The 17903-nt window shown below is 38.4% G+C and overlaps 1 protein-coding gene and 1 pseudogene across 2 annotated transcripts in view; one reads left to right on the top strand and one right to left on the bottom strand.

Annotated features, from left to right (window-relative positions):
- Positions 1-17903, bottom strand: part of Sorcs3 (sortilin related VPS10 domain containing receptor 3) — a 664579-nt gene that overhangs the window by 189144 nt on the left and 457532 nt on the right. For both annotated transcript variants that reach the window (XM_008845711.1, XM_029569661.1), the window contains exon 6: positions 16744-16808. In XM_008845711.1, the coding sequence (XP_008843933.1) occupies positions 16744-16808 (65 nt within the window). The remainder of the gene's footprint in view (positions 1-16743; positions 16809-17903) is intronic.
- On the top strand, positions 17492-17876 carry LOC108491426 (annotated as a pseudogene).

Here is a 17903-nt window from a genome sequence, read left to right as displayed (position 1 = left end):
TGACTGTGACTAGTAATAATCAGATATATAGAGATTAGAAATGCACGTGCATCTTAGTGTCAATTGTATTAAAAATGAATTTTTCTGTATGAAACTGTATATTTTAATAACAAAATGGAGATCTTTTTCAAAGTTTAAAACCTCATTTAATTTTATGTCTTATAGGGTTTATATGGAGTACAATATTATATAACTATCATTTAATTTTATGTATTATAGGGCTTATATGGAGTACAATATTGTATAACTGTATCAATTCAACTGTAAACCTAAAAATTTACAGCCAATTTTGAAACAGATGCATCTTAGCTCTGGAAATTGTTATTGAATATGTCAGTGCTGTTGTAATGAAATGCCTCCTCTAATTATATGGTTATTACATAAATAATTAAAAAAATAAAAGCAGAAACAAAACAAAAAAAATTTGGAAAGAACACAAATAAATGACTTAACATTGCAACTCAAGACACTTGAAAAGCAACAACAAATGAACCCCAAACCCAGCAAACAAGAAGAAAACAAAAATCAGAGCAGTAATTAATGAAATAGAAACAAGGAGAACAATACAAAGAATCAACAAATCCAGAGTCAATTCTTTGAAAATATAAACAAGATTGACAGACCACTAGCCCATTTAACCAAAAGAAAGGAAGAATACCTCCAAATCAACAAATTCAGAGATGAAAGAAGAAACATCACAACAGACACCGAAAAGATCCAGAATATTATAAAGGAATACTTTAAAAACCTGTATGCTAATAAATTTGAAAAATCTGTAAGAAATGGACGGGTATCTAAAAGCATTAGAACTACCAAAACTAAACCAAGAGGAGATTAACAGCTTAAACAGACCTATAACACACAAGGAAACTGAAACAGTAATACAAAATCTCCCGACTGAAAAAGCCCAGGACCAGATGGATTTACAGCAGAATTCTACCAGACATTTAAAGAAGATCTACATCCAATACAACTTAATTTATTCAAAAAGATAGAAATCGAGGGAGAACTTCCAAATTCCTTCTATGAAGCCAGCATCACTCTAATTCCAAAGCCAAGTAAAGACACAACCAAAAAAGAAAACTGTAGACCCACATCCTTAATGAACATATATGCAAAAACTCTCAGCATAATACTTGCAAACTGCATACAGATACACATCAAAAAGATCATTTACCATGATCAAGTCAGCTTCATTCCAGAGATGCAGAGATGGTTCAATATACATAAGTCAATAAACACCATAAATCATATAAACGGGCTCAAAGACAAGAACTACATGGTCATCTCAACAGATGCAGAGAAGGCCTTTGACAAAATGCAAAATGCATTTATGTTCAAAGTCCTAGAGGGAACTGGACTGGAGGGAACACACCTCAACATAATTAAAGCCATATATAAGAAACCCACAGGCATCAGAAGATGAAAGGACCATCCATGCTCATGGATTGGAAGAACTAATATTGTGAAAATGACCATCCTACCAAAAGCCATTTATAGATTCAATGCAATGCCAATCAAAATCCCCATGACATTTTCCACAGAACTGGAAAAAAACATCCTAAGATTCATATGGAACCACAAAAAGAGCTCAGGTAGCCAAATCAATTCTGAGCACTAAGAGCAATGCTGGGGGGATTACTATACCAGATACAAAAATGTATTACAGAGCTATAGTCATAAAAACAGTATGGCACTGGCACAAAAATAGACCCATAGATCAATGGAACAAAACTGGAGACCCAAATATGAGTACATGCAATTTCAGTCACCTTTTATTTCACACAGGGGCCAAGAACATTCACTGGAGGAAAGACAGCATGTTCAGCAAATGGTGCTGCCAAAACTAGCTCTCCACCTGTAAAAGAATGAGACTAAACCCCTATCTTTCACCTTGCACAAAAGTCAACTCCGAATGGATCAAAGGCCTCAATGTGAAACTGGAAACTCTGAAACTATTAGAAGAAAATATTGGCAGTAACTTACAAGATATAGGACTAGAAAAGGATTTTCTAAATCAGACAGAAGTTGCTCAGCAAACAAGGTCAAGAATCAACAAATGGGACCTCATTAAACTAAAAAGCTTGTGTATATCAAAATAAGCAATGAGGGAAGTGAAGAGAAAACCCACAGAATGGGAGAAAATCTTCACCAGCAACACATCTGACAGAAGTTTAACATCCAGAATGTATAACGAACTCAAAAAACAAAGAATTCAGAAAGGATGTAACCCAATTAAAAGATGATCTAAGGAGCTGAACAGAGAGCTCTCAAAAGAAGAAATAAAGATGGCTAAGAAGCATCTTAAAAGGTGTTCAACATCACTAGCAATTAGGGAAATGCAAATTAAAACCACTTTAAGATTTCATCTTACACCAGTCAGACTGGCTAAGATCAAGAGAACAAATAATACCAAATGTTGGAGAGGATGTGGGGAAAGGGGAACACTCATCCACTGCTGGTGGTGCTGCAAACTTGTTCAACCCCTATGGAAAGCAGTGTGGAGAACTCTTAAAAAACTCCAAATGAACCTACCACTTGACCCAGTTATACCACTCCTTGCCATATACCCAAAGAACTCATCCTATCGCAGAGACACTTGTACACGTGTGTTTGTTGCTGCTCTTTTCACAGTAGCTAAGAGATGGAAGCATCCTATGTGTCCCTCACCTGATGTATGGATAATGAAAATGAGGTTCATTTATATGATGGAGTTTTACTCAGCAGTAAAGAAAGATGAAATCATGAAATTCACAGGAAAATGGATAGAACTACAAACTATTATATTAACTGAAGTAACACAGACTCAGAAAAAAAAGGATGTGTGTTCTCCCTCATATGTGAATCCTAGCACCAAATCGTGGTGAGTATGTATCCAGACATAACTATAGGAATGAGGATAATGAAAAGGAACCAGGAAGGTAAAGGAAAGAAAGAATCTGAAAGAGAAGACCAGTAAGAAACAGGCATTAATAAGGGAGATATGGAAAAAAAATGGGGTTCTTTTAAGGTGGGGGGGGAGTTTATACAAGGAACCTAGGGGATAAAGGAAAGAAGGAGCTCAAGAGAAGTCAGACCATAGGAGAAGGGTATTATGAAGGGAGAAATGGGAAAAATTGGAGTACTTTAAGTTGGGAAACCATGGTGGAAGTGTTAGACAATGTCAAAGATAATACCTAGATAGTTTTTTAAAAAAATAGAGAGCACCATATTAAATGAACAACCTACTGACAAATTATACATACAACTAGCTCAATGAATATAATATATATCTAGGCAAGGTTTAATCTGAGAGTGCTTGGTCTTTGCTCAAGCTTTATCTACATGGCACATGATAATTAAAACTACCAGACTGGTGAAACTAATCTTCTTGGGTATTTAACAGCCACACTTTTAGGATTATACTAATTTTGTCAGAGGGACAATAAAGGACAGTTTTTGCTTCTTGCCCTCTTAGGTCAACTAAGTTCTAGGGGACTATGGGAATTTCTCAAAATGTCCTGTAACTGTGGTGAGTCACCTGTCCTCTTGATCAAGGAGGCCATGAAGACCCCATCAAATGTACTTGAACTATTGTTCAGTCTACAAAGAGGAGGGTCAACACAGAAGAAACATTTCTTCCATGCTTACAAGGGAAGCCAGCCATGGTCAAGCAGGACCTTTGACTTATTTTTACATAGAAGGAACTGGTAAAAGAAAGGAGCCAGGGACTCCTCCCAAGCCCATGTGATCCCTGAGAAAAAGATCCTCAAATGGCCTTAAGAGTAAAAATAAATTGGTTTATCTGGGCCAACTGTATGGCCTTAAACACCCAGAAGGAAAGTATAACCAAAGATTAAAGGGGTCAATATAATTTTTTAAGAGTCCGTGTGTATAGCTAAAGGCTACATAACAAGAAACAATGATAGACAGGAGATATCTTCCTTTGAGTTGTTGTCCAGGATGGCCCAAGAGACTCCCAGACAATAACCCAGCATAAAACTGGTAAAATGAACAGCAGACCCCAACCTTATCTAAAAGAATAGTGACAACTGATTGCTGCTAGATGAAGAAGAGCTGATTTTCCTAAAACAAGGAACTCTAGATAAGCTGACTAGACTCAGCAGATGGATAAACACTGGGGAAATGGCTGGAGGCACTGATAACACAGTGGACAGTAACAGGGATGACAGAGTATATGGGCTCCAGTGGGGTGGGGGACACTATGGGAGTATGCCATTTGGGAAGTGGGTATATCGATGAATAAGATTGTTTATAGATTAAATAAGATTGTTTGGAATGTTCTGTATGATATACACAAAAAAAATCAACAAATTTTTAAAAAGACATATTGGAGGAGGAAGAATAAAATTTTACTTCATGTTAATTAGTAGAGGTAATAAACATTACCATTGAAATCTACCTGATGACTTTATATCCATACTCAGGTGCCAAGGATTTGAGTGTAACCAGCTGTGACTAGTAATAATCAGATATACAGAGATTAGAGATGCATATGCAAACATCTAAGTGTTATTAGCATTAAAAATGAGTTTTTCTGTAGGAATCAGTATATTTTAAAATGAAATGGAGATCTTTTTTAAAGGTTAAAACCTCATTCAATTTTATGTCTTATAGGGTTTATACTGAGTTCAATATTGTATAACTGTATTAATTCAACTGTGAACCTAAAACTTTACAGCCACTTTTGAAAGATATGTGTCTTTGCTCTAGAAATTGTTATTGAATATGTTAAAGCTGTAATAAAATGCTTCTTCTAATCATGTGGTTACTAAGTAAATAATTTAAAAAAATAAGTCATTCTCCGTTTTATTTTCAGGAATGAAAATCTCATACCACTGGTCCTATAGTGAAGTCATATTCTGAGTTTATACCACTGTAAATGTTCTTTAGGTACTCCGTATATTCAGATGAGAAAAAGTCATGTATGTGATGGAAAAACCTAGGAGGTCTTCAAAGGAGCAAAAGTTTTTGAGGTTAACGTGGATGGGAAAGGATTCTAGAAAAAGTTGAGTGACAATTTCACCTGGACTTTGGTGCAGGCAACCCCCATGGGTTGCACGCCTGAAGGACTGATTGTGGGTCACCATTACTCTTCAGCTTCAATTTTCCTGTCTCATCTGTGAAACATCCCAAATGAAAACCTAGAGAGAATAGACTGCAGAAGATCTCATTTAGATGTCCTTATGAGAAAACCAGGGAGTGATTTCCTAAGTGGTTAATTATTATTGTGTAAAGTGTCTTCCAGATGCCTTTCTAAGAGGCAGTATGGTCATCGCTCCACCTACAAAACTAAAAGTCAAAGGCTTCTCCCTTTCCCCTACCATCCCCTTTGTACCATGAATAGAAGGATCTGCTTCTTTCTTCTGGAATATCTAGACCAATTTAGAAGTAGTTGTATTATAGCAGATGCTTAGAGAAGGCCATCTCATATCTCAAGTGGGGCAGCCTCAAAACCTCCATTCCATATACATATTAGCCTAAGTTTTATGTGGGGAGAAGGGAATGCCTCAGATGGGCTGAGTGATTTCTTCATATTGGACCAAGGAGCATAGGGAAGCTGCAGGTTTCCAACACTCCCACCATTCCAGGAAACAGAAAACATGAGTTCATGTTCACAAAAGATTCCCACTCCAGTGCCAGAGACAGCATATTGTTGTGTGCCTTAGGATCTGTGCACAAGAACTGGGAAATATGGTCAGAGAGACCAAGACAGTCCAACCTCCTTGGCTTGTGACTTTTCCTACTCAGCAAAATAAGCTCCTCATTTATACTGACAAATACCATAGTAAAGTCCTGTTTAGGCTTTACCAAGCTTTACCAGCAGGACTAAAATCTTAGCCACCTTTTCCCCCCTTGGATGATCTTATAAAACCCCAGTAAGCAGTAGTTAAATAGAACCGAATTACATTAAAAGCCTATACATTTTTGTTATGCTGAATTATATCGTGACTTGTGATTATTCTTTGCCTTTGGGATTACTAAATATTCAAACTTCCTAGACATCATGTCTCTTGTGACCTCAGAGAAAAGAACTTTCTAGGATTCGTTCAACTTCCATCCCTCTGGGTAATATACACATTGTCAGAAGTTGAAAAAGTGAATTAAAATTGTGAACAAAAAGCAAATTCAGCTCTTCAGGTCTGTTCTTGAGAAATACCCAGGAGCTGTTTATTTTAAATAACCATATTACTCTCAAATGCAAACACATAAAAATAAGCAGATTCAAGGGAACTCTGAAAAGTTCTTTAGCTTCCATAATCCTGTATGTCCTTGACTGGAAAGTGGGGCTAACCTACTTACCGGCAGTGCAAACCCAAGGACAAAACGTTGATTCAAAGGCCTAAATGCAGCACTAGAGGCACAGTGGATACTAAAACTAAATAAAAGCAGGGCATTCTCATCACTTGCATTGCTACTAGAGGTCTGACTTGTAAGCTTTTGAAAAACTCTAAACATGGGAAAATTCCAGCAATCTTTGCCTTCTTATGGCACAGAGGACAATCTGGTAAAGTTACAGACATTCAAGCATCATGGTAACTTCAAACACCATAGGAGTCTTGAAACTTCATTCAGGGCTCTTTCCATTTCACAGGGAATAATCCATCCCTGCCTATGATGATGATGTGATCATGCTGGTAATGTTAGTGATGGTGGCAGTGGTGAGGACAGCGACAACAAGAGCATATTCTTGAGTCTCATTCTCGGTTGGTAAGTATTTTGTGAGCTATGTGCAGTAACTTCTTTAATTAATACAATATTCCAGTAAGAGGCTACAATCTCTGGTAGATCATTATCATCATCCCTAGGTACCAATGCAGAAAGTAAGGCACTGGATGATTAGGGATTTGTCTAAGTTCCGTGGCTGGGAATGTAAGCTCAAGACAGCTGGGATCGCAACCCAAGTAACTCTGATAAGAATTTCTATTATAACTACTATGTATTTGAAACACAGCAAACTTGGTCTGAAAACTAGACCAGAACCGACCTTCTAGTTTCATGCCCACACACTTGCTTTTTATGTGAGCTTAGGTGTGTTATTAGAAATGAAGCAATTTAAGAAACTTTATCTCTTCTAATATCTTAAAAAGAAATATGACATAGTTTTAAAATCAAAGGCAATCCTATATTCTCAATACATAAAGTGGAGTTTATTGTACCTGCTCTAGCTGTGTCCAAGGCACTCACTCTGCAGATCTACTAAGTTCCCACTTCCCCTTCATCTTGACCTCTGTGTCTGTAGCAAGCTACTAGAGGTCTAACGTAAGGTACTTTGGGAATCAATATCTATGTTCCTAGAGTCTGGGGTTTAGTCTGCAGGGCTGATAATTTGATTTGGTGGGCAAAGTACATTTGACTAGTTACATCTGCATGGAACGCTCTGCTAAGAAGCATTGGGCTTTTCACTGATGTAACAAGAAAGGGCTGTGATTGGCTAATGATGATGTAACGGGATGAGAGGTGGTGACACGTGTGGGCACTGGCTCTATTTGTCTAAGGCAGCACCATCCAACAGAGGTATGATGTGATCCACAAATGACCTTTTAAGTTTTACAGTAGCCATATTGAAAATATAAACGGAGGGGCTGGAGAGATGGCTCAGCAGTTAATAGCACTGACTGCTCTTGCAGAGGACTTGGGTTTGATTCTCAGCAGCACTCACATGGTAGTTAACAACCATCTGTAGCTCCAGTTCCAGAGGATCTGATGCCTTCTTCTGACTTCCATGGGCATTGCACAACACAGGGGCATTTACACACATGCAGGCAATACACTCACACAAATAATAATAATAAACAAAAAGCAAAATTCACTCAATATATTTTTTCTTTTTAAAAATGTAATAAGAAATGAAATCAATCAGAAGAGAACCTGCAGGAGTTACCAATATATCCATCAACATAGCCAACTTGGATTACACTTTGCTTTCTTTCTTATAATAAATGAACACGTTCTCTTTTTCTAGCTAACCATTTTCTTGTCTACTAACTCTGATAACAGTTACAGAAATTCTTCCCCTTTCTTATAGATCAATAATTCCTATTTCCTTCCTCTCTACCCATAGACCAGTTTCTTTACCATATGAAAATGCTGTAACGTTTTCCACCACAAAAACTAGTAGCATGGAGTGATGGTGCGTGCTTGTAACTCCAGCACTTAGAGGACTGGTGCCAGTGTAAGATTCCACCAGTCTATGCCGTGAGTTTCAGGAAGCCACAAGGCAACCAGAGATACACAACAAGACCTTGTATTAATTTAAATTTTTTTTTAATTTCCCACACCGCAATTTTTTAACTTAAAAAAACTTTATTGAGAATTTCATACATTCACATAAGGTGTTTTGTTCAAATCCATACCCACTAACTCCCTCCAACACCTCCCATATCTCCCCATCACTTTTTTCTGACCACTTTGTGTACTCTTTCTTTCTTTCTCTCTCTCTTTCTTCCTTTCCTTTTTTATGGGGTAGAAAATGTCACTCAATATGTTTCATTTAATCTAACAATATTTCATCATATCATTCAAATTAATCTAGAAATTTCTGGAATGAATAGACATCTCAAAATGTTGATCCAGGTCTACAGTAGCCCTCTCAAGATCCCCCTGACTCCCAGCATATTCTTGGATATTGCCTGTGAAGAGCTCGCCACAATATAAAGCCACTCATGCCATTTTCAGATTGTTCTTGGCTGGAGTGAAATCTGCCTTGCTGCCAATTTTGTACAACAATAAGATCTTTGATAATAAATTGGTTAAAAATTATAGAAATATTTCCTATAACTGTTCAAATAGATAAAGTACTAGATGAAAAATCACAGAAGCTATGAATTCTGCCCAAGGTGAAAGAAATAACTTCCAAATGAGAGTTAATTCTGAAATTCATCCCCTATCACCAAGCTAAAAATTCCAATGACACTTAAGTCCCTGTTGGATAGAGAGAGGGTGTGTGCATATGTGTGTGTGTGTCTGTCTGTCTGTCTGTCTGTCTGAAACCAAGTAACTGTGTATCAGACTGAAAGAAAGAACACAAAGAGAACATTCAGAGAAAGACACTGTCCAGAAGGAAATGGGAGAAAATGCTTTTAAAACCTGAGTCTCATGGCAGAAACAGACTCATACTGCTGTTAACCAAACTGGCTGGCTTTGCCCAGTTTAAATTCTGCCAAAGCAAGAGATAATTCAATGCTTTTAGCTTCATCTGAAAGTATAACTCAAAAGAGATGGAACAGGACTGGGTCAGAATGGAGACTTCTACATCTAAAGAAAGAAAGAAAGCTCCAGTTTATATTGAGTTTGCTCCAGAATCTTGAAGACTGGTTTAGAGACAGGATTGTCAATGTCACATCATTTAACTGTCCTACTGCTCCAGGGGCTCTATCTGCCTAAGCCAGTGCTATTAACAGAGGTGTGATATACCCCACAAATGACTTTTAAATTTTTCCAGTAGTCATACTTAAAACATAAATAGAAGAGCAAAAATTATTCCATATGCTTTATTAAATACAATATATCCAACAGTATTTCATCATCTCACTCTTCTAAAATTACTTAAGGTTATATTTTTCATCCTTTAATTCATAGTAAGTCTTCAGCCTCTTGTGCTTATTTAGCATTTAAAGTACACCTCCATTTGGATAGCACACTTCAAGGACTCCATAACCACCTGTAACTCAATGGCTGTCATTATGAACACACAACTGCAGCATAACCCTCCCACTCCCACTATCTACCATTAGCTTCATCAGATCCATCCCCCAAGATGGAACTTAGACTTGGTCTCTTTACACAGCTTTCTACCACTCCTAAGCAATAGGGACAACATTCCTCTCTCATTGCATGGTGTCTGAAAAACTTCTATCGCAGTTTCTATGGCTTTCAGCATGCTATGTTGTACCAATGTGTATGTCTTTATCTCTCTCAGATCCTGTGGGCTACTCAGTGCTGTATCCTTTTTACCTGCATATCCTTCACAGCACAGTATGGCACAGTGCCTTATCAGAGGCAGCACTTGAGAACTTGTCAGAAACATAGACTGTGTGTTTTACAAACTCTCAAATGAAATGTCTATGTGTTAAAGTTTGAGAAGCTCAACTCTAGTGCAGAAGGTTTCCGTTGCGAGTAGATTAATAATACAAAGGAAATGGCAAGGTCTATGTTGATGTTCATATGGATGTCAGTATCCCTGTCTTGCTTTAGGAACTACGTAGACTGCAAGATTTAATTGTCCTTTTATGAGACTCTTATTTCTGTTCCCTGAATGAATAAATAAACCATTAATTTTGTTTCATTTTACAACGAGAGAAAAGGAAGCTGGACAGGTTTGATTGATTCCCTGGACAACACTACCCTTCAGTGGGAAAACTAAAATTGGAATGTAGATTTCTCCTTGTCTAGTCTTCCCAACTATTTATATCTCTTCAAATGGATAAGTGCAGATTGCAGACATGGCTCCCATGGAGATGGAGCAAGTGAGGTGGCATGGCACAGCTGCTAACACAAACTCAGGTTCAGAGCAATCTAACTTCTACTAGGACTCAGTGAATTGACTCATTACCACACTAGTTATAGGTCTCTCTGTGTGGGAAGATAGTGCAGCAGACTCAGCAAGCCCAGTGCAGACAAGCAGGAAAAACCCTGCAGGGGTAACTGATAACCAGCCTGACCACAGCCTGGTTCCTGAAGCGTCAGACGCAGGATAATGCCCAGCCTCATAACTCACTGATGCAGTCTGTTCTGCTCCACCACCAAAGTCATGGGCAGCTACAAGACAAACCACTGCTTTCCCTGTCTCTGCGCATCATCCCAGGAGTTATAAGTCAAGTTAGCACTGGGACTAAGGGAGACAAAACCAAGCTGTCTTTTGTTCCCAGGATTCAGGAACAGTGTTGGATTTTCATCTGTTAGCTACTATATTTTAAACATAAAATACATAAACAGAAGGAGAAAGTAGAAAGGAACCTGAAATTACCAGACTCTGATAGAGGTCACAGCTAGGGAAATCAAAGTCGTATCGTGTATGAAGCTTTATTAGAGCACACAGGCAGGGACAGTCTTGGACAGCTTATTGACAGTGTGGCTTATACACAAGAAGCTACCCATAAGTTGCTTCAAAGGACTCTCCAGAGTCCTCTCCTAGCTGACTCCCTTCACTCTGTTCAAGTTCATAGCCCACAGCCTTACACACATCATCTCTCTTGATTCTGGGAACCTGAATCTTCTCTCTACCCCGAATACTCTCTTAAATTCCCAACATCCAACCTAAGCAAAATGTTTGAAAAGCAATCACATTAAACAGTGTGTTCCTTTGATGCTTGGCATCTGTGTATTTCACACAACTACTAATTGGATAGAAGGTGAAATGGGGTGTGTGTGAATGAATTCATGGGTAAACAGTAAGTACTGTGGAACTAGAAGCTAAGAAATTCCATTTTTTTACCATAAACTTTAACTTTAGGAATTTTATTTGATTTTTATTTATTTATGTATGTACCTGTGTATGTGCATGCCTTATATACGCAGGTGCTCAAGGAAGCCAGAAGAGGGCATTAGAAACTCTGAAGCTGGAATTACAAGTGGTTGAGAGTCATCTAATGTGGGTGTTGGGAACCAAAGTGGGGTCCTCTAGAAGATCAGCAAACATTCTTAACAGTTGAGTCATCATCTCTCTACCCTCTAGGATCATTTTTAATACGGACTTACTTTCACAGCGAATGCATAGAGTGGTGGTTTGAATGAGAAATATCCTTCATAGGATCATGTATTTGAACACTGTTGGCACTGTTTCAGGAGGTTTGGGAATCTTGGGAGGCTGAACCTTATTGGAGGATGTGAAGGAGGACTTTGAGAGTTTATATCCACACCCAACATTCTTCTCTCTCATTTTCTGCTTCCTATGTGCAGATGAAATGTGATCAGCCAACTTCTGGCTCCTGCAGCCATGTCACGATGCCCCCATAAAGACGGGTTCTATCCCTCTGGAATATTAAGTCAACATGAACGTTCCCTTAAGTGGTTTTTGGTCAGTGTTTTATCACAGCAACAGAAAAGTAGCTAACACACATGGTGGACTTTTGGAATCAAATCTATATTTGAACATATGTGTGTGAGAGAGTACATGCGCACGTGCACACACACACACACACACACACACACACACACACACACACAGAGCCACGCGTACACCCAGACAAAAAAACAGAAAAATGGTGGACTTTTGGAATCAAATCTATATTTGAACATATGTGTGTGAGAGAGTACATGCGCACGTGCACACACACACACACACACACACACACACACACACACACACAGAGCCACCAGTTCATTCAGGCCTAACAAAAGTTAAACAAGGAGAAAAATTACTCTCATGAAAGACTTTCTTATAAAATATTTCCAACACCCTCTAAACCACTAATATATTCTCTATCCCTATAAATCTACAGTAACATCAGACCATATAAATGGAATTTATACAACATGTAACCATTTAAGAGTAGTTTATTCACTCAATGTAATGCCTTTGAAATCAATCAGTGTTATTGAAATATCAATAGTACTGAATAGTAGCCTATTTTATGGATGAGCCTCATCCACAAAATCCATTCATCATTGAAGAATAATTAGGCTGTTTCCAGTTTGGGTGATAATTATTAATTTGCTACAGACATATTTGTACAGGACTTTTGGGGGACCATATATTTTTTGGTTTAGTTTTATAGGTTAAATGTATGGAAGTGGGGTTGCTGAATCATAAGATGTCTAAACGTTGTAAAATATAGCCAAAGTATTTTTCCCAAATGGTTGAACCAGTTCTTATTCCAGTTTTGCATCCTTGCCAGCATCTTGTATTAGTTTTATTTTAGTGATTCCAAGAGTTTTCATATGCAGTTATATATTCTATGAAATTAATTGATATTTCCCTACTGTTTAAAGATGTTAAGCATTGTTTTACATGCTTACTTATTATCTGTATTTGTCTTCGTTGATAAATGGTCTGTTTAGACTTCTGTCCATCTTTTTTCCAAAAAGGATATTTAGGTTTTTCAAGGGGTGGTTTGTTTGTTATTGCTATGTTTTGAGAGTTCTTTATATATTCTAGTTACAAATCCTTTGCTGAGTATGTAATTTGTAGATATTTTCTGTTATACTGGTTCATTTTAAGTGAACACATTTTTAATTTTGATGAAACCTAACTTTCCAATTGTTTCATCTATTTTGTTCTCCATGTTACATATCTATATTGAACTCTTTGTCCATGTAAGATTATGAAGGTATTTCTTAGACTGACTTCTGAAAGTTTCATAATTTTAGGCTTTACACATAGATCTACGATTCATTTTGAGTTAAAGACTTGGCACCCTAACCGTTCCAACACCAGTTAATATCCATTTTCCAATGAATCTTATGGGCTACAACTTTGTTAAACTCACTTGTGAATACTAGGAATTTCATGCATAGGTGGCATAGGTTTTCTACACAGTCATCTTGATGAGAGATCTGTATAAGTTTCATTTTGGTTTTCTCACTTTATTGTAATGGCTAAAATTTTCAGCGTGGTGTTAAACAGCAGTGGTGAGAGTGAATTTCGCTAGCTTTTTCCTTCTTTTCAATATTTTACCGTTAGCTATGATGTAGTTTTTTTTTAACAGGAATTCTGCTCAATTCTTACTCTGTTGAGAAGGTTTTGCGGTGGCTTTGTCTCTTATAACTACCTAACTGTGTGAATTTAGGCAAATTTGGACTAAAACTAACATGTTAGAAAAAGAGAAAAATAAAATGTATACCATAAGTGTCTATGATAAAATATGGAGGTGCTGTATACATGAAAGTACATGAGTGTAAGGAACTATTTGCTGCATACCATAAAGGGAAGGTAGCATGCATTTCATCAGGCTGTGTAAAATAAAACACCATTTACTACTCTTATTTATATGAACTCTCCAAATAGAACAGAGTGGCAGGCAGTTCAGTAGGTTTTGAAGATTCTTTTTAATATTAAAAACATGATTTTAAAAAGGATCAGTACTAATATATATTATATTTTAATGTTAAGTGCAGTTTATGGATAATTTTTCTGTTATGTTTTAGCCTGTTTTCTTTTTTTTAAGCTCTTGAATTCTAACTATAGATATGAGATGGGAGTGTTCTATGTGTTTTGTTTTTTTGTTTTTTTGGTTGTTTTTGAGACAGGGTCTCCCTGTAGCCCCAGCTGTCCTGGATTCATTATGGAGACCACCTGCCTCTGCTTCCCGAGTGCTGGGATTAAAGGCGTGTGCCATCTCATATAATTATTTGACAGCAAGATTATACCACAGGAATTATCCTATTTCACCAGAATTCTACATATTTCAGAAAATAAAATTACACTTAGTATAAGAAACTATTTAATGAGATAAATATAAAGTTGCTGCCCAGAGTAGAAAAGGATGTGTCTTTGGCCTGGATTGGTGATTCTGAGAATGCAGAGTCAAAGACTATGGAGACAAAATCCCTATACTAGGTAGGAGGTTAAACTATCCTGTATAGTTTGATCTAACTTCAAAGCACTAAGACTACCATTTATCATATGTGTGTGTGTGTGTGTGTGTGTGTGTGTGTGTGTGACTTAAAAAGTTTGACACAAAAACAAGCCAAAACTGGTATACTGGAAACTGGCCTATGGGTCATTTTCTAAGACCAGCATCGGGCTCTCTCCTGCTGTTTTGCTGTGTTTCTTCAAACTCTACTACCCCTTCTGCTCCTGCTTTCTGTCTTGGCATCAAGAGTCAGATCACACAACTGGAAATCCAATGCTGACCACTCTCATGATCAATGACTCTAAGTCTCAAAGAAATCTTTCATTGAAAAAAAAAGCCAAAAAAAACCAGTGTGTATTAACTATTACTCAGAGATTATATACTTAGTCAAGGATTAAATATATGGGGGGAAGGGGAAGAGGGAGGGAGGGAGAAAGGGGGGAGAGAGAGGAGAAGAGAGGAGAGGAAGGACAGGAGAGCAAAATGAGGGTTAGAGGAAATGGAAAAGGGAGGAGGGGAGGAGGCAGGCAGAATACAAGACATCTATTAACAAATGCAGATTGCCTTCTAAAAGAAAAAATAAAGCAAATAAAACACATTCACTGAAATGTGCATTTTCTGGCACGCATCTGTGGTCAACCTCATAGATCTCCCCTAAAGAAAGCACATGCAGTTTCACTTAATGTATTCTGGATGGTACAGCAGGTCAAAACAGAATCTGCTTACAAGATTTGTACACGTTAGAGCTTCTGTAGCGTTCCTGTACTATTTGGTTACCCCCAGGACCTTCTGAGGTGAACAGGGCATGGAGAATATTCTCAAATTTGAGAGGACACTGTAGACAGAGAAGTGAAGAATTGTACTTTCCTGCTTTCATGTCAAGAGGGTCGTGGAGCCCTGCACCCAACTCACAGGCAGGTGCTTGCTCCATTGTGCTTCTAAGTTAACTCTATTAGATTATGTGGTTCTGTTGTCAATGCAGTAGCTTCTACGTATTAGAATAAAATATATTTCATCTAAATTTATGTTAGTTTTCCTTTGATAACAAAGAGTCCTACAGGTAGGATCAGTTCTAGAAAGTCAAATGTTACAAGTGGTGCAATGCAAAATGTGTGTGAGAGGGATACAGTCACACAAGATACAAAGGAGATTGCATTTTGGTTGTCTTGACCTTCTTCAAACCTTGTGTGGTAACCACAGCTGCTATGAATTCCTTAGCCATGTCAGGTCCAGAAGAAAGCATTTACAGCATCCCTCCCTATCCTCCTGCTCTTACATTCTTTCTGCCTCCTCTTCCAAGATGTCTCCTGAGCCTTAGTGGTAGAGGGGAAGGAGGATTCTTGAGGCTCTACCACTTACTGAGGATAGCAGCTGGGGAAGGAAAAAATCTTTTTCTGTGTGGGTGTAATTGCTGGTAGATTGTCCATGCTCCAGTGGTCAGCCCACATTTAAGTACATACAGTGCACATCAATAATTGGATGCAGTAGGTTATTAAAGAAAAAGAAACAGAAAAGGAAAAAGAAGGTATCAGACTGGGAGAGGGACATGTTTGGGGGAAATTTGGGAAGAACACAGGGAAAGAAATATAGGATAGATATGATCACATACCACTGCATACATGCATGCGATTCTCAAAGAATAAATGAAAGAAACAGCAAAGAAGGTTATATGTTTGATGACTTAGAGCTTTGTTGGTAGAAGAGAACCTTTTGTCTACAGGATCAATATAACACCACTGCATCTCTAAGGTCAAGAACAAAGCTTGGCACATAGCAGGCTATCCCTAAATATCTCCCCAATAAATGAATGCATTTTTGCAAATAATTGCCCAGTTCGTTTTTCTAGGGAGCCTGATCAAGCACAGGGTTCATTTATTAAAGCAAGTGGTCCCTGCAATTTACCACTTGAATGTAAAATGCCGTGATGAGCTATGTGGGCCAGTATTCGAATTACAGTGAAGGTACTAAGGAAATTAATAACAAGAGTCTCAAAATTCATCACATTAACTCACACCCTCAGAAAATTCATTCCTGAAGGCTTATTTCAAAAAAAAAATGTCTCCCCTGGGACCTAAAGTCTCTTCTTCCGCTCTGGGAAATAAGGATGGATATGGCACTAATGGAACTCAGGGCTTTTCATCTTCCCAAGCCATTAAAATGCAAATCAGGGGAGGATAGAGACTACAGGTATATCTCTGGGCCTAGCCTGTCTCAGAGCACCACTCACATCCATCTGCAGTTCGCACTTCCATGTGTACCAGGTCCGCTTCCTTATCCAATCCAGCCACCGACCTAGGGAAGGAAGGAAGAAACAAGCACAGTTAAGGACAGGCACAGCAGAGGGCAGAGCGAGAAGCACTTAGGCTTATTTGGAAATCTATTCTCTCTTCATCTACCCATGCTGGAGGCTGACAGAATGCAGATGTTGGCAGCCCCAGCAGTGCCACTGGCTCCAGGAGCTGCCACCTGCCGTGGTCACAACACAGGAATCCTAATGGGGCATCAGTAAGTCAGTGCCTCTTGGAAAACGGAGGGTTCATAATGACATAATGATGCTAGAAATCTCTGTCTTCGACGTGTCTCCATGCTTTCCCCATTCTAAGAGAATCTCTCTTCCCCATCTTCTTCCATCTCCTGGGTCTTGACACTTTCCCCTCCCCTTGCTCCAGGAATTGAAACCACAGGTCTGTACACTCTCACACTAGGCATTCACTGGAGGACTGAGCTGCATCTCCAACCCTTGGCAGTCTTGATTATTTCCACCACCTTGTGCTCTCCCACATGGAGCGCTGCTTCCTGCCCTATCATATTGGCTTCAAGGTTTGCCTTTTACCATCTGATCCTGTGTAACTTTTCTTTCCTCCTTCACAAACAGCATCTTTTTTTGGAAACAAACCTCCCAAACTAGATGATAAGGACAAAATTCTGTTAACCTGGTTGAGAAACATTAAAAATCTCTGGCCTCTGCTGCCATCATGGCGTGCGTGAAGAAGCTCATGGTGAAGGGTTCAAAGAGAAGAAGCAGGTTTTGGTGTTCAGCCTTGACTGTACCCACCCTGTAGAAGATGGAATCATGGATGCTGCCAATTTTGAGTAGTTCCTCCGGGAGAGAATCAAACTGAATGGGAAGGCTGGGGACCTCGGGAGAGGGGATGTCACCACTGAAAGGAGCAGGAGCGAGGTCACTGTCACTTCTGAGGTGTGTTTTTCCAAATGGTATTTGAAATATCAAAAAATATTTGAAGAAGACTAATCTACGTGATTGATTACACATAGTAGCTAACAGCAAAGAGAACTATGAATTGTTACTTACAGATTAACAAGGATGAAGAAGATAAAGAGGATGAAGAGGAGGAGGAGGAAGAGAGCGAAGAGGAGGAGGGGGAG

The sequence above is a fragment of the Nannospalax galili genome, unplaced genomic scaffold (genome assembly GCF_000622305.1).
Source record: "Nannospalax galili isolate Female #2095 unplaced genomic scaffold, S.galili_v1.0 scaffold161, whole genome shotgun sequence".
Lineage (NCBI taxonomy): Eukaryota > Metazoa > Chordata > Mammalia > Rodentia > Spalacidae > Nannospalax > Nannospalax galili.
The sequence above is the reverse complement of the archived record's forward strand: the minus strand, read 5'-3'. Positions and strand labels throughout refer to the sequence as shown.